Source organism: Raphanus sativus, chromosome 1 (genome assembly GCF_000801105.2).
Source record: "Raphanus sativus cultivar WK10039 chromosome 1, ASM80110v3, whole genome shotgun sequence".
Taxonomy (NCBI): domain Eukaryota; kingdom Viridiplantae; phylum Streptophyta; class Magnoliopsida; order Brassicales; family Brassicaceae; genus Raphanus; species Raphanus sativus.
This window is the reverse complement of record NC_079511.1, coordinates 7,627,532-7,650,023: the sequence shown is the minus strand read 5'-3', so window position 1 is coordinate 7,650,023 and position 22,492 is coordinate 7,627,532. Positions and strand designations below refer to the sequence as shown.

Sequence of the window (22,492 nt, the reverse complement as noted above, 5' to 3'; positions counted from 1 at the left end):
GATTATGTGCGTTATGTTTTGAATCCATGTATCATTATTCTTTATGTTTAAGATCGTTTCATTCCTCAGTTTTCTATGAACAATTTCTGTTTTAGTATCTAAGCTTTATGCATGACTTTGAAGAATCAATCATAGTGACTTCTTAACCGATGTTTTTCATGTTTAGACCAGTTCAAAACATTATGAATTTCTCTTTTAGTTTATTTCTTTTATCTCAATTTGGGATTAAGAAAAACGTAATGGCCGAAAATAGACCAAGTATTACCCACCTCTTAACTGCTGAAGGTTCTTAGTTTTGGATATGATGTCTGCCTTACTTATCTGAATCTATTTTGTAATTTATAGAAGTCATTGGCACGTTCTTGGTTTAAGCTTGCCATGTTTTTTATAAGATTTGACTTTCGTGATCAAATGTCAACTATGTTTTGATGCATATTAATGTCTTCTATCTATGTTTTCGAATTTCATGATGTATGAATTGGGCAAAGTTTTGATATCCAAAAGTAGAAATTTCAAAGCGCTGAAGTGTTGACAACGATTAAACAAATAGGTAAGGTTTTAAGCTTTTCATAATCTATATGTTCGTTCATGGCTTTGGAACTCGTATCGTGTCCTTACAGAATATAATAGACTGGAGCTTATGAACCTTTCTAGATAATGCAAGTAGTCAGTGATAAGGTTGTGTGGTTATTGCGACAAATTAATCTGTGAATTAGATAAGTGAAAGAACAAGTCTAGTTTTACTAATTCAGATTCCCACAAAGCTAACTCTTTTAAAATGAAGATTTATTTGTAGCAACGGTTTTCTTGACGTATACATCATCAAATTTAGAAATCTTCAAAGCCTTGCAAAAAAAAAGTTTGCTAATAGATCATTTATCCACGCTTAAGCTACATATCGAATGCTATCACCAAATATTATCTGTATAAGACAAATGCTCTTGTCATGCTTACCCACCTTTATCCGTTGAAAATTCTCTCCACCGCATACCCAAAAATATATAATTTGTATTCTTTATCATAAGTTTTTTCTTATAAAGAGATGAGTAAACACACTGAAACATTTTCAGATTTTTAAGCTTTCTTCTTATATCTCAGAAGGGGACCAGAGAATCAATCAATATACACATATATTGGTTCCACCACTTTTCTTGATTTCTCCATTTGAATTGTTTCTGTTTTTTTTTTCTTTTCTTTGTAAACCAACCATCATGATCAGTTACCAAGAAGAATGGATACTTACACTTGTATCGTTGTGATCCTCTGCATATCCTTGTTTGCAGTCAATCTAGTGTTTTCTTGTTTCACTTGCTTTTCCATTCTACATAGCTTCATGACACACACAGACCAAGGCTTGACTGAACTCAGGGAGAACCTTATTGAACCGGAAGAAGCTGAACCAGAGGAGAACGTAATAACAATTGCAGTCTCAAGAAACCACGGATTTTCTGATTCCATTGATGGTGATAGTTGTGGCCAAGATTGCTCTCATGAAATTTGTGCTTGTTGAAGAAAAGTTGGTTTGTATCTAACATGACACTCCTCTCTTCATCTTTTGCAAATTTTCTTGGGTTCTCCAAAATTTATTTATTTATTTCCCTTTGTGTATCATGAGAGATATAATATAGTCCGAATATATGTATTATACATACAGGTCATCATGTTTTGATACGTGCTCTGTGAAGCTTATCCCACTTTTTACTTAAGGTTATTTTTTGTGCAGCATATACCAGCGAAAGTAATATAAAGCTCAACAACGAAGTTGATAGTTGACACTTGACAGAAACATCAATTACAAAAGAAAAAAATATTAGGAAAACAGAAAACAAAGACAACTAATTGTAGTGACAGATTTCTCCTTTTTGTATTATTTTATCGTTCACTAACTAATAAGAACAAATGAAGGTGATAAATCATTTTAAATGATGGATTAGATAGATGAAAAAGAAAGCGATGTGAAACTTTAATGATTAAGGAGAAATTAGTTAGTGTCATAATCATTCCCACGAACTCGAAGCTTCGATCAATGAATTTAAGAGTATTGATCATAACCCACCACACATGTCTCTTAAATGATTCTTTCAAACTTCATAAGTAGTGATAGGTATGAAGATGGTTTATACAACATAAGTACCTTTCCATTAATAAGCAAAAAACAAATGTAATCTACCGTTTACCAGAAACAGTTGCATTGTTGTGGTGCATCCTCAATAAGTCATCAGGAGTTACAAGAAACCAGCCTCCATCTTTCTGAGCCAACAGCTTCTGGTTCACTGAGTCTATAACCACACTCACATTCCCAAACCCATATATCTGAAGACCATTGTACATCCTATTCGGTTTGGGTTTGAACAGCAACTCCTTCTCCTGTGCAAATACTTCCAACACTTCTTTCAAACTCAGCACCTCACTGTTATCCATCTGAGGCTTGGCCTGAGCCCGAGGCGGCTCAAAGTGTTTCTGCTCTTGTGCCTTTGCCCTTGGTTGAGACACTTCAACTCCTTCGATAGCTTCCATCAACATATCTAAACCACGCTTCAACTGGATCCGGATCCTCTCGTTTGCTGAAAGCTCCTGCGGGAATAACCCTTTCCAGCCATAATACCATTCGTGGATCTCTTCGAACCTCGGTTTAGAACGTAACCAATGGTACAACACATCCAGCCATTTGGGGAAGAAGAACCTCTCCATCAAATCAGCCATTAGGTGTATCGGCACTGCAGATGCCCACTTCATAACCCAATTGAACCGGTCTATATCCTGGTTTGCCGGGTTTATCTGAAACTCTTGCAAGGCCAGTTGAAGTTTGGGAACTATGTAACGTCGCATAAGTTGTTCCCAGCTTGTAGCATCAAAAACCGTCTTCCATGGAGAAAGAATAGTGTAGGCGGATGGATCACTAGGATGCCAAGCATCAAGGACATTGCTCAATTTCATCTGAATGATCTGATACAGAAACTCCAATTTCTGACCAAGTATTGGCAACCAAGGATGCACCCAAACATGGATAGCTACAAGTTCCCTTCGTGGATCCCAATATTCAACTGCAGTTGACAGTTTTGGCAGTACTACGGTGTCCAGAATAGTATGCAAGACAGATGAAGGTAGCAAATTGTCCCACGTCTCTAAAAATCTAAGCATGGGCTCAGGGTCTCTAGGTTCCCAGGTATTGATGCCTGCAATACGCACTGCAGGTAACACCACCTCCGAGACTAGTTGGCTATAAGGCGTGGGCATTACCCAGATATTTTGATTATCCTCCACTTCCAAAAGCTTTCTCCAAGAAGACATAGCCTTCAGACCATGCACTGCGTCCCTTAGAGGGTCCCAGCCCTGAAACATTCTGATAAAGAGAGGCAAGGCCAGCGAACAAGCAATGGTGGACAGGTTACAAAGCTTATAATCATCAGGATAGCTTGTCTGCAGATCCTCGAAACGACTAGCAAGCGAATCAAGTGTCAAACTCCCAGACGTATTATCCAGCTCGATCCGACTTATTTCATCTGAGATATATTCCATGTTGTCTAGGTGTGTTTTTTGCCTCTCTTCCTCCTTTATAAGCATCTCCTTCTCCTGCTGCAAGCTTAAAGCAGATTCCCTCTCGTTCCTCAAGTCTCTATCGATCTTCTGAATTTCATGTTCGACTAGATCAACAATCAGTCGCAAGTTGTGTTGCAGCTCCGGCATTGGAACATCTGCGTCTCTTGCCTTCTCTTCTGCATCTAAATTTTCTAAATTTGTCACAACCCGAACCTGTGGTCCTCGCATATCGATAATGGTCTGCCCACCACCAAAACCCTCTTCGTGCTTCTTCTCCAACAACTCCTCTGCAGTAACATAAACCTCCTTCCTCACCTTCTTCTTCTTCTTCCAAAGATTCCTCCCTGCATAACCCTGATCATTCCCACTAACACTGGCCGAAACAGCAGTCTTCTTCTCCTCAACCTTCTTTAAATCAGGAAACTTTGCCTCCTTGAAACCATCGAAACCCAGACCCGAATTCTTCGGCCTCAACTGTGCTTCAATGGGAGCAACAATACCTTGCTGGTTCTTCCCAAGCCCACCTCCCTTGTACCCCATCTTCGCAAGCAGCTTCATACCAATCCCTTTAGTAGCCTTCTCAAACTGACCTATATCACCACCACCTAAAACATCCTTCTTCCCTCCCTTTGCACCACCCTCTTGGCCTCTCTTCTTCTCCATCCTCGCCTTCTCTCTCATCTTCGCTCCCTCAGCTATCTTCTTCCCAAAAGCACCCGGTAACAGATTATCCTCATCATCAACATCAAACTGATTAAACCCTAACCCTAAACCTGACCTTCCAGTACCCAATCCACCTCTAACTTCACTATCCTCATCATCAATCGCATCATCCTCACTATCTCTAGAATCCCTAACAACCTCTTGATTCGGCGTAAAATTACCTGTGGACACAAAATCGACAGGCTTGGTTAAGTCGGCCTCCCTTCCCGAGGCGCCCCGATCCTTGCGTCTCTTCCTCTGACCTCCTCCTCCTCCGCCGCTAGATTCACCCGAATCGCTCTCGGCGAAGACTCCGTAGATAGCGTCGTGTTTGGTTTGCTTCCGCTTCTCCTTCCTCTTCTCGTATACGAACTCGCCGTTCTCCCATCTTCCTCCTTCGTAGTCCTTGTCCATGCTGAATCTCTCCATCTCTTGATCCTCGTCCATGGCGAATCGGAACGGATCCCAAAAACCTAATAATATGTGATTGATTGAAACCAAATCGAGCAACCTCGATGTTTCGATTTCTATGCTATGCGAATCGCCGACGTCGAGGTGTATATATCAGAGAAGATTATTAACCAGTTTGGGCTTTTATATAATATAGGCCTTTTATTTGTAAATTAGAGCCCATTTATTTGTATAACTTTCTTACGTGCTAACAAACTCGAGTTAAATTTCATCAGTTGACTGTACATGTTTGGGCTTTTTAATATGATGGGTCTATTTATTTGTATATCATAGCCCAATTATTTGTATAACTATCTCATGTGCTGTTTCTTTGTAACTCTCAGAGTCTAACGTGATCTGATCTTCCTCCTTTTGGACTCATGTTGTGGCTAGGCCTACGCAAAAAATCGGAAACGAAGAATCAAACCGAAACCAAACTGAAATATCCAAAATTGAAACATGACCGAAACTTTTAAATACCCAAATGATTTATATATTTCTATATCCGAAATAACCGACCAAGAACCAAATGATATCTGAATATATAAAAATATTAATTATATATACATATAATATAACTAAATATATATTTATAATTTAAAATTTTATTAAAAGTATATAAAATATTTTTAAAAACTAAATTATTACAAAGTATCCAAACTATCCGAAAATATCCGTAAGTATATGGATATTTTTATCTGAAGTATCCAATATAATTTGAAATATCCAAGATTTAATTATAATTATCCTAATTATTTGATATTTTACCTAAATACCCGATATTTAACCCAAATTGTCCGAAATAACCGAATCCGATGAGAACCATTTTTTCGGATATTTTCCAGTTCCTACTTTTACAATCTAAACCAAATTCTAACTCGAACCCGAAACTATCCGAATTGAACCAAACCGAACCAAAAATAAATTAAGTAGTAAATGGATTTTCTAGTCCTCTACCCAAACTACACGATGCCCGAAATACCTATGCCCAATTGTGGCCATTCAAAACCTTATGTCCTTCTGATACTATAGAACATGTAAACATGAGTTATTTTTTTGTAACCAGCTGGTTGGAGTTAACAGCGGTTGTTTAGTAATTTGTTCATAGAAAATATTTAGAGAAGGGTGGAAATGAAAGAATATTACATCAAATAAAACAAATTACAATGGAAGCATTTGGTAACAATAAATAAGTTATAGGTGTTTGCTAAGCTTATTGCTACAACAACAAAAGTATCTAATTATTCAATAATTTATTCTAAAAACTAAAACCGGTGCATTCTTATAAACTAATAATAGACTTTGATCCGCGCACGGATATAATTTTAAAAAATGTGTTGTTATTTATTTTTATGTCACTATTGTATACCATATGTGTATACTTAATCGTAATTTATATGTACCATCACATAAGTAATCATATAATTAATAGTATTTTATAATTACTATCATATAAATAATTATGTATATTATATTTTTAAAACGAAATATAAAAATCATAATTTAAGTTGGTGTTTATAATTGTCTTTGTGTTTTATTTTTCTTATATATATATATATATATATATATATATATATATACTGAAAACATATTTTATAATGGTTATTGATAAATATTTTAGTAAAATCAGTTTGTGAATATATATATACTAGGTGTTGTGCCCGCACATGCGGGCTTAAACATTTTAAAAATATTTATTAATATATATATGTATATATATTACTAATCAAAAGAATAATTTATTATTTTGATGTCCATTTGATTTTTTAAAATATTATAATTTTTTTTGAAAATATCCTTGTACATTATATACATTATAGAGAAATAAATCTTAAAAGTCACCAAATATCCTCTTTATATTTATATAAAGTTAAAATTTTTACTGGATTAATATTTAGTTATATGTTTTATGTTCTTTTATAAATATTAAAAGATTTTTTAGATAACAACACAATATATAGAAATTATATTTTTATTTAAAGTATAGTTTTATATTTTAATCAAATAAATTAATTTTTTTTATTTTTTAGTTAAGTTATATATTTTATTCATTAAGAATGTAAATGATCTTAGTCACTCTAATTTTTAATTTGAAATTTTTTTTTGCGAAAAATCAATTCTCAAATAATAACGTGTGGGTAAAAATCAAGATACCACCATAAAAAAAATCAAGATACTACCATCAAGTAATTGATTATATATTATTTTTCGGTGTTTTATCCGAATATGCGGATTAAATAATTTTTCAAATATTTATAAATTAATTCACTATTAAATTGAAATATTATGATGATAAATTACTGTTCATTGGTTCAAATATTTAATGATAAATTAAATAATATATAGAGAAACTTATCTTTTTAATAAAAATTATGTAAGATTATTATTTGGATAGCACAATATAAACTGCTTTTATATAATAATAATGTTAAACCACTAAAGTTCATTTTAACTATATGTAATTAACTTAATTATACTTAAAGGTTAATAAAGACTTTATAACAAAATATAAATAATATTGGATAATTATAATATTTTTGATAACACAGTATATATTATTTTAGATAATTAATTTATCAAATCACTAAAATTCTTTTTAATTTATGTTTGATTATATACTAACAAATCAAATTATTTATTAAGCGTTTATCTTTTTCTAATATGATGTTAAATATTTTTTTAGATAAACACAATAAAAGCTATTTTAGATAATGATAACTAAAAATTTACTGAAATTCGTTTTTGAATTTATGGTTAATAACATATTAAAAATTTAATTATTCATTAAGGGTAGTAATGTATTTAGCCGCTCTAACTTTTAACGTGAGAGCTCAGTTGCGAAAAATCACTTCGCAAATAATAGGTAATAATAAATAAAGACTTTATAACAAAATATAAATAATATTGGATAATTATAATATTTTTGATAACACAGTATAAATTATTTTAGATAATTAATTTATCAAATCACTAAAATTCTTTTTAATTTATGTTTGATTATATACTAACAAATCAAATTATTTATTAAGCGTTTATCTTTTTCTAATATGATGTTAAATATTTTTTTAGATAAACACAATAAAAGCTATTTTAGATAATGATAACTAAAAATTTACTGAAATTCGTTTTTGAATTTATGGTTAATAACATATTAAAAATTTAATTATTCATTAAGGGTAGTAATGTATTTAGCCGCTCTAACTTTTAACGTGAGAGCTCCATTGCGAAAAATCACTTCGCAAATAATAGTATATATATATATATATATATATATATATATATATATATTTTGAATTAAATTTTGATATAGATAAATTTTAAATTATTATTTTGATTTGAAATATGTATATAAAGTTTAAATATTTTTATGATTATTTTAGACAAATGATGTTTTTAAGTAATTAGATTGGATCATTTTCTTATATTTTAAAATTGACTGAGATAAATAGTTTTTCATAATATAATAGATTTCCAATTTTTCTTAATAATATAAATTCATTATTTTTTTAATATACTGTCATCCATATTTTTAAACAACATTATATTCTTTTTTATTTTTTATACTAATATATATATTTTCAAACAATTTCAGAATATACTTTGGTTTTAATAATATAGATGTTCACAAATCTAGGTACTAGATATGAGTCTTTAATCCGTATATTTTCTTAGATCACTGAATCACGTTTTTTTGTTAGGAGATAGTTTCCTCGTTCTTAGATCTTTGAAAATTGTCAATTCTGGTGATTGTTTCAATTCTCCATTATCTTTTTCAAATATCCAATGTTTTATTTCTGATATAAAAGTCAGTATTTTTTCGGTTCACACAGTATAATTAATTAATATAGTCAAAAAGTTTTAGGAACATTTTGTTTTCTCTAACCAACTTTTGTTTTCTTGCAACAATATAAACACATTCTCAGCTGTCTTTAAAGAAGAGTTGTTATATTCTGTCTGAACCAATTCAACAAAATCCCTTTTATTCTGTACAAACGACACAGATTTGGGATTTAGATCGCAACACATCCATAAACGTCCCACCTTTTTAGACGTTATTACAACTAAAAGTCGGAGCTGACTATGACTCGACTTTTTAGTTTTGTTTCTTTCAAAAATCTTGTTAAAACGTTGAAATCTAAAACTACAATTGTATCCACAGTATAGATATTAGGTTCGCTCTACGATAAGCTATTTGTTAAAACGTTGAAATCCATAACTACAAATGTCAATTGTATTGTATCCATAGTATAGAAACAGTACGTATTAGGTTAACTTTCCCATAAGCTTTTTTGTTTTTTTTTTCATTAAGTATAGTCTATTTATTACTTCTTGAACAAAACAATAAATTAGTAGCTAATCGAATAAGCTTACGTTATAACTATTTTAATTAACCAACAACGCCTGTAGCTGTTAGGTCTATTTAATTTGTCCGTCGTGGATTTTAGTAAATGATAATGACCCTAGGCTACGCGTTAGTGCATTACATTAAAACTTAAAATTAATTGATATGGTTGGACGAACATTATCTCATATAAATTATTAGTGTTATATCACATGCGTTTCGTAAGAGAGTTGACATTGCTATTCATCGTCTCCAAAGAACAACGCCACCTGGTTTCATATTTATTGTCTGCTATTAAATTAACTTTACACTAACAAATCAATATCGATTACGATCTAAATTTTAACTTTAAAAAACTTGAAGAATTTCATATTTACCATCTGAATTGCGTGAGAACTCTCCTCTCCCTAACGTATACGACAAAAACAGCAGACTCCAACACAAAAAAAAAAAAGATGAATAGAAAGTAAATTGAAGTATCATAGAGAATATTAAAATGACAGAATGAAAAAAGAATACACAAAATATTCATGCAATAAAGCCACATGCATGTAGCGTAAGGAGAGGAAGACAAAATTAAATTTTTGGAAATATACACCAAATAACTTTTTTTTTTAACATTACACCAAAGAACTTGTTGTTATAAATTCATTGCCAGTTGCACATACAGCGATTTATTACATACATCTTCTCTCTATCCTGTGTAATATAAGCAAGTTTTATTAGTTTATATCTATTCACGCAATACAGCTGCCTCCAACATATATAGTCAACTGATGAAATTATAAGCATCATCATTATAGTCTTGTCTCCTTTCTTTTCTCTCTTTTTCATAGATCAAGAACAAAAAGATATAGATGATAGAGACAATCGCAGTAAGAAAAGTGTTCTTGATCGGGTTTTCGATCTTGATACTGAATTGGGTATGGAGAGCTGTGAATTGGGTTTGGTTAAGGCCAAAGAGACTGGAGAAATATCTGAAGAAACAAGGATTTTCTGGAAATTCTTATAGAATTTTGATGGGAGATATGAAAGAGAGTAATCAGATGGATCAAGTTGCTCACTCTCTTCCTCTCCCTCTCACCGCCGATTTTCTCCCTCGCATGATGCCTTTTCTCCATCACACTGTTCTAAATCATGGTATGTCTATTAAACTCAGCTTAATTCTCAAGTTTTGTGGTGGTTATTACATAGTTACTTGAAGAACATGTGAATCTAAGTAAAACCTACTAGACTTGACCTTGTCTTCAAAATTTTAATTTGGTTTGGAGTTGCTCATCTTCATCATCTTGGTTTCAATTTTTGTCAAGATATTAACAGAGAGATTCATCAGAGCAAGGGATTAGCAGAGTTTATCTGTGTGCATATATTATAATGTTTTTATTTGTACAATTGCATAATTAAGATCTAAATCTGGTATCTTTTTTCTTCTTCTTATGGTTATAATAATCGAAATCTAGTTCACATATAATAATTAATAATCACTTTTTAGCGAATCATATAAAACTACTTTTCTCAATAGATATATCATTCTTGTATGTGTGTTTGTTTCATATGTTAGTTCAACTTTAAATTAACAAACGGTAATGCTTTTCTGAACAAAAAAAAATAGGGAAGAAGTGTTTCACATGGTACGGACCGTACCCGAACGTGATAGTAATGGATCCAGAGACACTACGGGAGATAATGTCCAGACACGAACTCTTCCCAAAGCCAAAAATTGGGTCACACAATCATGTTTTCCTCAGTGGTCTTCTCAATCATGAAGGTCCTAACTGGTCCAAACATCGAAGCATTCTTAATCCTGCTTTTCGTATCGACAATTTGAAGGTATTTCTATTTTTTGGTAAAGTGATGAAAGAATGAATATACACTGCTCATTTTGACTATAATAACTATTTTCGCTTTTTATAATCATTTTTAACTCTGACATAATGGAAACTGAATGGACGTCATTTTCGTCTCATTCTTTAGATTTTGATCAGTTTTCATTCTCTTTTTCCCGTTTTCCGAAAAGAAAGTCAGATGAGTAACGTCTTTTACTTGTTTCTCTCGCTAGTTGAGGGTCTTAAAAACAATAAATAAACTAATCATTTACTATTGAATATTTTTCTAAAGATTAAATTTAATTATTATTTCCAAGATGAATAAAAGATTTTAAAATGAAATTTAAAGAAAAAAATAGCAAACGGAGAAAAGTCAGCAAAGAACTAGAATCCAACACCAACTACTATAAAAGTCTAAAAGGGAAAGAGCAGAAAAAGCCAAAAGGATACATTACAAAAAGGTGAAATCATATTTCAAATCAAGAATTACTAATAACACATCAACTTCTTAGGTCGGCATGACAATTTATCATTTCATTATCTTTGACAAAAAGAAACCACTAAATAAATGTTTATAAATCAACAAAACCCATAATACGTGCACGTTTGCATGAGACTGGTTTTGATTTTTTCAAATGAATGATATTTTATTTTGGAAATGAAATAGAGCATACTTCCAGCATTCAGCTCAAGTTGCAAAGAGATGTTAGAAGAATGGGAGAAATTAGCATCAGCAAAAGGAACCGTGGAACTTGATTCATGGACTTACTGTCATGACTTAACAAGAAACATGCTTGCTCGTGCTTCTTTTGGTGATTCCTACAATGATGGCATCAAAATCTTCGAAGTCCAGCAAGAACAAATTGATCTTGGTCTCCAAGCTATTCGTTCCGTCTACATCCCTGGATCAAAGTAAGAAGATAAATATATTTTTATTTAATGAAAAATTTAATTTAATGTTTTCTTGTATTTGCAGATTTTTGCCAACAAAGTTTAACAAGAGGTTGAGAGAAACCGAAAGAGACATGAGGGCTATGTTTAAAGATATGATTGAGACAAAAGAGAAGGAGATAAAAAAAGGAAGAAGTGCCGACAAGGAGAGCGACTTGTTATGCTCCATGTTGGCTTCAAACACAAAGCAAATCAAAGAACATGGACCAGATTCAGGGCTGAGTCTTGAAGATCTGATAGACGACTGTAAGGCTTTCTATCTAGCTGGTCAAAATGTGACTTCTTCATTGTTTGTTTGGACTCTTGTTGCTCTAAGCCAACATCAAGAATGGCAAAACAAAGCAAGAGACGAGATCTCTCAGGCGTTTGGTAACAACGAGCCAGATTTCGAAGGCTTAAGCCACTTGAAAGTAGTAAGTAGACGTTTTCAAAACCTACCACACTATAATAAAATAAAATAAAAAAGTTGTTTTATAATTTTTCCTTTTCTTTTGGTTTGGTTATTATCTTTAGGTATCAATGATCCTCCATGAAGTTCTTCGACTCTACTCTCCAGCTTACTTCACATGTAGGGTAACTAAACAAGAAGTGAAGCTAGAGAAATTCTCTTTACCCGAAGGAGTTGTGGTCACAATACCAATGCTCTTGGTGCACCATGACCCTGATCTTTGGGGTGACGATGTGAAACAGTTTAAGCCCGAGAGATTCGTCAATGGTGTTGCAAGCGCAACCAATGGAAGACTCTCGTTCTTGCCGTTTAGCTCAGGACCTCGGACTTGTATTGGTCAAAACTTTTCGATGCTGCAAGCTAAGCTCTTTGTGGCAAAGGTTCTTCAAAGGTTTAGTGTAGAGCTCTCTCCGTCGTATACTCATGCTCCTTTCCCAGCTGCAACTACATTCCCACAACACGGTGCTCATTTGATCATTCGCAAAATTTAGAAGAGATTAAATAAAGGTGCTTCCTTTTTTTTGTTCATCAACAAAACAGAAACTCGAAAATGTAGTAAATGCAGTTTGAATCCGGTCTTTATTTGGATGATTTTGTATATATATAAGAAAACAGATTCAAATCTATAAATTTCGATTTTTTTGGTTCATGAAATTGCTCTTTGCACAATTGTTCAATCACGCATAAACCATACTTACTAATACAGATATGTGGCGGTTGAAAGGCGGGAAACGCCCCCACCTAGTTGAGTAGTTTTATAGTTTAAAAATAAATCAAACAGATGACGATTGTACCCCTCAGCTTGGTGCTGTCAAGAATGGCATACGGGTATCCATTCAGATTCGATTTGAATTTATTTAGGTTTTAGTTTTTGGGATAAAATATTTCAATTTCATTCGGATATTTATAAATTTCGGTTCGGACTCAGTTAGGATCTTTGTGGATTCGGATAACCCGTTTAGATTTTTTGAAATTTTTTATATACTTCAAATTTCTCAAAATCTAAAAATAAAAATAATATATAACATATAATTTTTATACCTTAACCTAATATAACAATTGGTTTAGATTGAATATTTGAATGGAGAATAAATATTTTGGTGTTTTAAATATTGTTTAGCTAATTTAGATATTTATTTTGACTATTTTTATATATTTTTAAATATTTTAGATAACTTCAAAATTTTCTGTACATTTTAGATATTGTTGATTTTAAATAGATAATATATTTAGTTATATAAATCTGATTCATATATATTTAAATATCCGGAATATTTCGGTTCGCATTAGATTCGGTTTATATTTTCTAAATACTAAAATTTTGAACCCGTTTGTATATTTAAGAAGCTTCCGTTCAGATTTGATATTACTTTTTTGATCAGATTCGATTCAGTTTTTCGGATTCTAATTTTTGCCCAGCCATAGCTGTCAACATGTGTTTTCATTTTCATATAGTACCGGCAAAACTTAATCATCGAGGCCTTTATTGTTTTGTTTGTCTAATTTCTACTTCGTTACAGAAAAAACTTGTCATGTTTTTTTATATGTTAAAAGGAATTTGTCACGTGAAGTGAGAGAGGATTTGTCACATTTCTGTTGAAATCTCGACAAAATAATTAGGAAACGAACATGCATTGAGCTTGTTTAGTCTGATATAAGAGGGTACATAATCAAAGAAGATAAAAAGGAATATGAATGGTTGGAGAGAAAAATCAAATCATACCATTAATTTTTAACGGTTTTTTAACGATTATTAATATATATTTAGAAAATGAATAAGAGACAGATATAAGTAAACGTTTAATATTTACACCAAAAAGAAGTATACGTTTAATATAAGCATAATTGATATTAATGATGTGTTAAACTTCAATCAACTATATTTTTAAATACTTTTATTAGTATTAGAAGAAGTTATAACATACAATAAATATAATTGTAACCAATTATTTTTCATAATCATATTATATTTATAACGAAATAACTAGATATTTTGACCGTATGTACAAACATAATAATTTTACGGGTACTTATGGGTTTAATCGGTAAAAACTGTGATTTTGTTTTCTGGCTGTAAAAATATTGCTGTGAGTTTTTTGTTTTGGCTCTAGATTTTTAATTTTTAAAAACTGTTGAATTTGGACCGTATGTATTTGTCTCTACAAAGCAATTATAAAAACATGTGTTTAAAGAAGTGATGTGGATTTTAGAAAAGTGTTGCGCGCTTTAAAAAAAAATACAAATCAAGATTGGTGTAGATCTAAGGCTGTATTTTTACACTTAAACCATCAATATGAAACTACAGACAAAAACTTCAAAAAATGCAAAAATGAAACTAAAAAAAGTAAATAAAGATAAATAAATAAATGTTGATGATAACATACAAAAAACTTAAAATAGGAAATTGAGACAATACTATTTTTTATCGATAATTATATATACAAACTTATCTTTTTGTTTTTTAATTTTTTGCTTTTTTATAAAAGAAAAATAGGTGATAATTATCATTGGATAATATCAAAAACCCTTAAGTATCATCAAACAAAACATTATTATATTGTCATAAGTATTCTTCTTCTTTTTTTCTCTTTGACAATTTTATTACGATCAATTCATTAATTTATGATCAACAACACAATAAATAAATATAATAATTTATTAAAGGTAAAAATGATTTTACAGTTCTAGATTTAAGCTTTGATGAAGAAAATTACTTCAAAAATAATAGTATATCGATTGTATAATTTCTAATAAGAATAACATAAAAAAATTCAAACTGGTAATTCTAACTAAAGTTAAATCAATTTTTAAATATTTATTAAAACTTAAAATGTAATTCTGGATATAAAATTATATGAATGTTAGTTTTATTACTTTATAAATGGGTGATGTTTTATTTTTCAACTCTGAAGTAATTATACTACCTCCGTTTCTGAAGATAGGATTTTTTAGATTTTGTCCTTATTACATAAAGATAGATTTTCTATATTTTAAAGATAATTTTGAATATTTTAAAAATATATTAATTAAAAACATTTGAATTGAGTAAATATCATTGATTCATAGTTATTGAAAAGTGTATAATAAAAATAAATAAAATTTTAATTGAAAACATTTATTGTATTTTTAATATGCGTGAATTGTCTTAAAAAAATTATTTTTATGAACGAAGATAGTATGATTTACTTATTTGTAATTAACCGAATTAGTAAAAACAAAAGATATGTAAAAATATATAAAAGTAAAAGTAACATTTTCAACAAAAGAAGAGTGACTATAGTCATTTTCAGAAAAAAAGAGTGACTATAGTTTTCAATGAAGGCAAATAACTGTTTTATTATTACTTTTATGACAGTAAAAAAATTATGTGTTTGAACAAATAAGAGTGTTACAGTTCCACATACTCTGTGAAGCTAATCAATCCTTTCAAGATTAAACATCACCATATCCTCCAGAGCTGATCTGAAACCACTTCTAGGAAGACAATTCAGGTTCTTCAAAGCAAGTTCTGCTTTCTCCTTGGCCAAATCTTGAGCCCTCTTGATCCCACCGCCACTTCTAACCATTTCAATCGCTTCTTCAAGCGATCCAGGCTCACAAAACTCAGACTCAATGATCTCTCTTAGCCTCGGCTCGTTCTCTAGAGCAAAGATCACTGGCGCCGTTATGTTGCCTTTAGCTAAGTCATTTGCTGCAGGCTTCCCTAGCTGCTCTGAGGATTGAGTGAAGTCCAAAATGTCATCAACTACTTGGAAAGACAATCCAAGATTCTTTCCGAACTGATACATTTGCTCAGCTACCTCGGTTTCGACTCTGCTGAATATTGCAGCTCCTTTGGTGCTTGCAGCTACTAATGAAGCCGTCTTGTAGTAACTCTTGAGCAAGTAGTCATCGAGCTTGACGTCACAGTCGAATAAACTGGATGCTTGCTTTATCTCACCGCTTGCAAAGTCTTTGATCACCTGAAAGAAAAAAAAAAGATAAAACCAAGATTCAGACCTAGTGTTGTTGTATTATAATTGGAAAAAAAAAGAAATCTTGTACTAACCTGACTTATGAGCTTAATGACTTGTAGGTTTTCAAGATTAGCCAAGTACCATGACGCTTGAGCAAACATGAAATCACCAGCTAATACAGCTACTCTTGTTCCGAAAAGCTCGTGAACCGTTTCCTTTCCTAACCAATCACACATAAAAATTCTTTATACAAACATTTACCATAGAGAATGTAAAACCTTTATCGAAAGAATGAAACTTTTGTCTCACCTCTTCGCATACCACTTTCATCTAAGACATCGTCGTGTATCAAACTTGCGGTATGAATCATCTCAATGATCTCAGCTAAACGCCGATGCTCTACCGTAAGCTCCCTGCACCAGATAATTTAACTAGAAACCATCATTTTCATTTGCTAAATATTACAAAATCCTTTTAAGGACAATAGCATAGTAGATTACTTTAGGCCAGCTAGTTCAGCAGTGGCTTGTGATACGAGGAAAACCAAACCGGGTCTCATTCTCTTACCACCAGCACTGAATATTTGCTCAGCCGCAGATATCAGAACCGGGTTTTCCGCACCAACAATCTATAAACCATACAAGAGGCATTTTACATTTTAACACTAAAGCTTCTCGTTTTAAAAGACACATGAGAAGAAGTAAAAAAAAATGCTACTAACCGAGAGAAGATTGTCGTTCAAACTCTGAAGATCATCAGCCACAACCTCAAACAGATTCTCCAGAGATATCGGCTCCTTTCGTGACTCTTGACTAAGATTGACCATCACTGTTTTATCTTCGCCGAGACCTACTTACACAAATCATCATCGTTCTCATCATCATAAACCATTAAAACTCCACAATCGAAAACAGAGGAAACATTTCAACTACTTAATCCAAGAATCTCAATCGTTGCACTATCAAAAATTAAGATTTTTTGAAGAGAAAAAAACTGAGGAACCATACCGTTGACCAGAGCATTCTCAATGGGTTTCGCCGGAATCGCTCTGCAGCAGCTCTGTGATTCTCGCCGGAGAAATACCAAGTTTCCATAGCTTCTGCTACCAATACTACAAACAGTCTTGGAACACTTGCCAAAGAAGACTCGACGAGTTGTAGGAGAAGAGGTGGAAGAGCACCCGCATGGCATGAGATCAAGAACACTCGTACCACCCAAGTCTATATTCCGACAAGACGACATCATGTCTCGAAACTTCGAAAACAGAGTCTTGTTTAGATTATGAACACGAGGGAAGTGTAAAAAGTCTTGATTTTGTTTGGGTGGACGAGACAAAACCACATGAGAACTCTCTCTCAAAACTTCGACCTTTGGAGGAGAACAAGAGAGAGAGAAAGCGATTTGGGATTTATTGTGTCCGTTTCTTTTTATATTCAATATACACATGTTGAGAGGGAAAAAAACATTACTTTATCAGTTCAGAAGCTGTTATCTCACCACGTGTCCAGCACTTATTGGTTTATCATCTAAGTCGTATCAAAAAATTATTTCGAGATTAGAGAATATCCTTTTTCTCATTTTCAAGAAATTTTATAATAATATAGAGCTCATTAGAATATTAGTATTTGTAGATCTCAGTAACTTTTTTATACTATAATCTTTTCCTTACCCTACAATAGTACAATTATTAGGCTGCTCTAGAAAAATTAAATAGTAACAAAAGAAAAACTTAATTACATATTTCCATCCAGTTTGTATTTATTGCAGCTAGATTATTAACTTTCTTTTAGTTATCTCACAAATCTAATCCATACATTTTACTTTTTCAATGATGTGTTCATGCCAATAAATTACCAATCAAAAAACTGAGTTGAGTAATCTTGTCAAATACATTATACATCATTAAAACCACTAAAATGAAATTAACAAAAAATTAAGAAAAGTAAATTATGTCTGAACATGTGATTTACATCATAACTTAAAGTTATATAAGATATGGCATATGACATAACTTTAATTAAAAAGCTTATAAATATCTAATAGAGACAACTAGTATTACCATAATCAATTTTAACTTGTACAACTAAGGGAGCATGGACCAAGCAATAGTTAGCGGCATAAAAGGGTCACGGAAATATTGTACAATCAAGCATTTCTTTTTTAAACAAATATCTTAATCAAGCCTACGAAGCAAATTTCGTATCTACTTTCTTTCTTGTCGGAAACTAAATATCTTAATCAATTTTTCTCTTTAAAAAAACACAAATTGCTTGCTTTCCACTAATTAATTTCAAAATAACTGAGCTTTACAGAAGTTAGTTATCAATAAGAGACTTTGCAAAAGTATTGAGGAAACCTCAATAACAACAGACAGTTGATTGCTTGTCTTAATCTTGTAGACTGTGTTTGACATTCAAATGCTCCTTACAATCCTGCAAAAAAGATTCAACAAAACCAAACATTTCAAGACCTTGAATATTCATCTCTCGTTGCTTCAACAACCAAAAGCTTAAAACTTGGTCTCTATCTCTCACCTTCCAAGCCGAGATAGCTCAGGTTCCGCCAGTAGCATATCTTGCAACGGTTTCGCATCTGTATACCTTTCACTAGAACTATGAAAACAAGAAAAACAAATGTCACAAGATAGAGAGAAGAGGAGAGAGATAAAGAGATAATAATCTTCTTACTCGCAGATGTGATCGACAGCAAGTAACCGATGACGAATAACGAAATCATGACCAACATAAGTGACAACCAAGGAACCAGCATCAGGATGTGGCCAGCTTCTCGAAGTAGGGAACCTGAGAATGAATGTCCCCGGCTCTTGACTTTGAAGTGAATGTTCCGCCTCTTCTTTAGTAACAAACCCTTCTATCCATTTAGGCGAACAAGAGCGCCACATCCCGTTGATCAATCCCCTGGAGGATATAGCAGTAGCAACAGGGAACAACCAACACCACATTCTCTCGAAATTCTCTTGAGTTATGTAGTCATAGCATCCACATATCCTCCTCAAAAGCTCAAAATCCTGACCAAACAATTATAAAACTAAATGTCCAACCAGGCAATATAATAATAATGAGAAAGAGAGAGAGAGGGAAGAACCTGGTGAGTGAGAGATCTACTGCTGCATTTAGCTATTCTCATGAAATGTTCTTCGATCTCAATCACCACATTGTCCCAATGAACATGTTGATAGTTCCGAGAGATCAGAATCCACGCATTTGTTCCTTCTGCTATCAGTTTTCTCGCCATTTTGATTTGATTACTGACAAACAAACAAAAAAGAAAAAACAAATCATGTTTCTACCTATGTGACTGAGAGAGACTGATTAAATAATTATTATTACCCGTGATGAGAGCAGCCGGAGTAGAGAGAAACTTGATCTGCAAACTCAGAAACTTCCTCGTCCCCTGAGTTGTTAGTGACTTCCTTCAGAAGAAGAGATCTCTCTGTCAAGTTTCCAAGGCAGTATCTGAAAATCATCGAGTCTGAGATTGTATATTTTCTGGAACCCGTCGAGCCTCTAACTTCAGTGTTCTCTGAGTCTGTTGAAGAGTGATCTTCCTCTTCTTCTTCTTCTTCTTCTTCTTCTTCCTCTTCCTCTTCATCGTCGTGTCTCTGAGGTCTCCATTCCATACTCGTACCATTCCCATCCTCAAACTAAACAAATGGTAAGCTTTTGCAATAGACAAAGAAAATGTAAAATCAGAGAAACTGGAAATTTTTACCTCACTCTCAGGAATCTTTTCTTCTCCTAATTTGATTCGTTTCATAGACAAAGAGCTATCCGAAGCTCCATTACTTGATGGCACTCCTCCTTCAACTAAAGGATGGTTCAACCTTTTAGGGGTAACAGAATCACCACCAGTAATCCTTGAGATGCAACGCATTTGGTTTGTAACAGCTTCTAGGAACGGATAAGAGCCCTTGTTCGGTATTTCGAATTTGATGCAGAACAATCTCTTGTCACACTTGGAATAATGCTTTTTAAACCAAAAGAAAAGTTAGAAAATGCCAAATTTCACTCTCCCAACTTAGACTTTACAATCAGTACCTGAGATATTTTGAGCTTCAAGGAAGCACAACCGTTCAGTAAGTTGCACGGTTTATCTTCCGCTGAGAATTCAACTCCGTCAGAGCTTACCAAAAGGGGAGCTTCCAAGTCACTCGTCTTCTCAACGGGCGTCCCGCTATTAGCATACAGCAGAGAAGCCACAACCTAAGGTGGATTAAACCAATCAGACATGTTTCCAAAGGTAAACAAAATTTCAGAAAAAAGCATAGAGAGAATTAATGAACCTGCACATCCTTGCGCACAGGTTGTCCAATAGCATTTGATAAAACAACATCCATGGAAAAAATCATCCCGCAAGATGCCTATTAAAAAACAAGATGGAACAATGAGAAGTCAAAAGCATTTATATATATACAGTTGGCAATAAAACTCTTTGAACCTTTTCGCCAACGATACTCCAAACACCATCTTCATCTATTTCACAGCTAGATGGCTTCTCAACAGATAACCATAGAGGTGGGTCCTGCGGGCAAGAGCAAAACAAAGAAACACATAGGACAAGAGTCTTATTTCGAAAAGGAAGACGGCAGAGACTTAAAACAGAGATACCTTTGTGTAATGATTGTTTACATGGAGAGTAGAGGGCAAAACTTCAGCACAGTGGATGAAACCTTGAACGCTGTAACCATCTCCACCAACACTAAACAGCGAAACCCTTCTCCGCACATAATCCGAGTTTGTGCCACTGGTCATTACAGAAGTCAAGACTTTCTCTCCTGCGATCTCTCCGCAGATGTAAAGCCGCATGTAGGTTCTAGAAACCTAAGGAAGAAACAAAACAGAGAGTTAGTTACTGATTGATATAAAGAAAAGCTTCAATAGAGATGTTATTTTATATTACCTCACAACCAACATGAACCCATTTCTGAAGAGGAAACTCAGCGGTGGTGGAAACATTAGGCACCTCGGTCCAAGAAGCAGTGTTGACAGGATCAGGAGCTTCCTTGTGAAGGAGCGTCAACGGCAAAAGGATCATCTTCTTGTTCTCATCTAGAACAAGGAAAGGCGCACTAAAGCTCATGTCGGAGTGAACCTGAGAAACACCATTCATGAAAAAAAACCGTTAGAAAATCTCAAAAGATCCACTTGCCAAAGGTTGAAACTTTCACAAGACAACGGATGTGCAAAAAAAAAAAAAGCTAGAGCATTTAGTTTTCTCGAGACCTTCACCTGTCTGATGATTGTTGAAGGGTACGTGGTGGAATCCAAGAGATAAACCCAGAAGCAGAGAGAGAACGTCTCGAACTCTTGCTTCCCCACTTCGACATCGACATTGAAATCCTCGAGGAGAGAGTACTTCTCGGTGTCGAGTGCACAATCATCCGCCATTATAAACCAACCTCTGGACGAAAAAGCTCTCGACTTTGTTGCAAGCGAAACCCTTGAGAAAAAAAAAAAAATCAATCGGGAGAAAAGGTGAGACCTTTGCTTGCTTTCACTCGCTTTTTTTTTCTCGTTACACAAACAAACTTCAATCGGTAGCTTTTAAAAGGAAACTGAAAAGAAAAGGGGGCCTCTGGAGAAAAAAAAAACTTCTTCTCGTCTTTTTGACGGCTGTTAATTAACGGTTGGTACCGTCTTCCGGTGGTTTCAGTCTATAGGGAAGATCATGGAATAATCTGCTGCTTCGCGATCACCGTACTGTGTTATATCCAGCCAATCAAAAATTTGGACTCATTTACCGGCCTTGGTACCGTCACATACCGTCTTTTTATTTTCTAATTTGATTCGGTTTTTATTTTGATTTGGTGCAAGTGCAACTAATAAAATTTTATTCCCAGTATATAATTGGTTTTGTTTTGATCAATAAAACTCGGAATATAAATTTTCAAAAAATATCAGCACGGTCACGCCATTTTTAATAATAATCCATTTTTGTTTAAATTTTTTTTTGTCTCATATAATATGTTTGTGTGGTTCTATAATTATATTTTCGCGTGATATGAATTTAATAGAATATTTAGTTTTGTAAGTATATTAAATAGATCAAGTTTCATAAGTATGTATTTGTGTTATATACGTTTGTGAAATTATTTTTAATTGTTATTCATTAAGTGAAAAATATGTGATATTTTTTGTAGTTTCATATATGACAAAATATTTAATTTCCCACATTATATTTCTAAACTTAAGTAGGTGTGTTATTAAAAGATATAACAAATTATATAATCTATTCTATTTTTAATAATTTTTTCTTT

The 22,492-nt window shown here is 32.9% G+C and overlaps 5 protein-coding genes across 6 annotated transcripts; 2 read left to right on the top strand and 3 right to left on the bottom strand.

Moving 5' to 3' along the window:
• The first annotated feature begins 1,051 nt into the window (after window positions 1-1,051).
• Window positions 1,052-2,051, top strand: LOC108859400 (uncharacterized). Its single transcript, XM_018633302.2, has one exon. It carries the CDS (start codon window positions 1,232-1,234, stop codon window positions 1,508-1,510), a length of 279 nt encoding a protein of 92 aa, XP_018488804.1. The 5' UTR covers window positions 1,052-1,231; the 3' UTR covers window positions 1,511-2,051.
• An 11-nt stretch (window positions 2,052-2,062) lies between these two features.
• LOC108809502 (septin and tuftelin-interacting protein 1 homolog 1) lies at window positions 2,063-4,791 on the bottom strand. The gene has a single exon (XM_018581644.2). It carries the CDS (start codon window positions 4,687-4,689, stop codon window positions 2,167-2,169), a length of 2,523 nt encoding a protein of 840 aa, XP_018437146.1. The 5' UTR covers window positions 4,690-4,791; the 3' UTR covers window positions 2,063-2,166.
• A 4,914-nt stretch (window positions 4,792-9,705) lies between these two features.
• Window positions 9,706-12,173, top strand: LOC108841647 (cytochrome P450 72C1). The gene is given in 5 exon segments (XM_018614405.2): window positions 9,706-10,174; window positions 10,647-10,864; window positions 11,528-11,772; window positions 11,837-11,966; window positions 11,968-12,173. Coding segments are annotated over 5 exon segments (942 nt in total). The 5' UTR covers window positions 9,706-9,891; the 3' UTR covers window positions 12,034-12,173.
• Window positions 12,174-15,575: 3,402 nt separating this feature from the next.
• Window positions 15,576-17,620, bottom strand: LOC108825091 (solanesyl diphosphate synthase 2, chloroplastic). The gene is made up of 6 exons (XM_018598454.2): window positions 17,223-17,620; window positions 16,937-17,064; window positions 16,716-16,843; window positions 16,525-16,628; window positions 16,308-16,435; window positions 15,576-16,221 (listed from the first exon to the last, which is right to left on the bottom strand). Exons 1-6 carry the CDS (start codon window positions 17,458-17,460, stop codon window positions 15,673-15,675), a joined length of 1,275 nt encoding a protein of 424 aa, XP_018453956.2. The 5' UTR covers window positions 17,461-17,620; the 3' UTR covers window positions 15,576-15,672.
• Window positions 17,621-18,471: 851 nt separating this feature from the next.
• Window positions 18,472-21,855, bottom strand: LOC108840562 (SH2 domain-containing protein A). Of its 2 annotated transcripts, none has more exons than XM_018613431.2 (12): window positions 21,459-21,855; window positions 21,136-21,327; window positions 20,844-21,056; window positions 20,674-20,757; window positions 20,519-20,596; window positions 20,274-20,438; window positions 19,948-20,202; window positions 19,566-19,879; window positions 19,321-19,483; window positions 18,903-19,243; window positions 18,750-18,827; window positions 18,472-18,647 (listed from the first exon to the last, which is right to left on the bottom strand). In XM_018613431.2, the coding sequence occupies exons 1-12, from the start codon at window positions 21,621-21,623 to the stop codon at window positions 18,629-18,631; spliced, it is 2,067 nt and encodes a 688-aa protein (XP_018468933.2). In that variant the 5' UTR covers window positions 21,624-21,855; the 3' UTR covers window positions 18,472-18,628. The 2 variants fall into 2 exon arrangements, with proteins under 2 accessions (XP_018468933.2, XP_018468989.2); XM_018613487.2 differs by having other exon boundaries at window positions 21,465-21,854.
• Window positions 21,856-22,492: the final 637 nt, after the last annotated feature.

Coding starts and splice junctions, on each gene's coding strand:
- LOC108859400 (XM_018633302.2), top strand. CDS start 1,232: ATGGATACTTACACTTGTATCGTTGTGATCCTCTGCATATCCTTGTTT.
- LOC108809502 (XM_018581644.2), bottom strand. CDS start 4,689: ATGGACGAGGATCAAGAGATGGAGAGATTCAGCATGGACAAGGACTAC.
- LOC108825091 (XM_018598454.2), bottom strand. CDS start 17,460: ATGATGTCGTCTTGTCGGAATATAGACTTGGGTGGTACGAGTGTTCTT. Junction 16,629..16,715: donor GCTGAACTAGCTGGCCTAAA/GTAATCTACTAT, acceptor TATCTGGTGCAG/GGAGCTTACGGTAGAGCATC. Junction 16,222..16,307: donor TCATTAAGCTCATAAGTCAG/GTTAGTACAAGA, acceptor TTTTTCTTTCAG/GTGATCAAAGACTTTGCAAG.
- LOC108840562 (XM_018613431.2), bottom strand. CDS start 21,623: ATGGCGGATGATTGTGCACTCGACACCGAGAAGTACTCTCTCCTCGAG. Junction 21,328..21,458: donor CAATCATCAGACAGGTGAAG/GTCTCGAGAAAA, acceptor GGTGTTTCTCAG/GTTCACTCCGACATGAGCTT. Junction 20,758..20,843: donor TAAACAATCATTACACAAAG/GTATCTCTGTTT, acceptor TCTTGCCCGCAG/GACCCACCTCTATGGTTATC.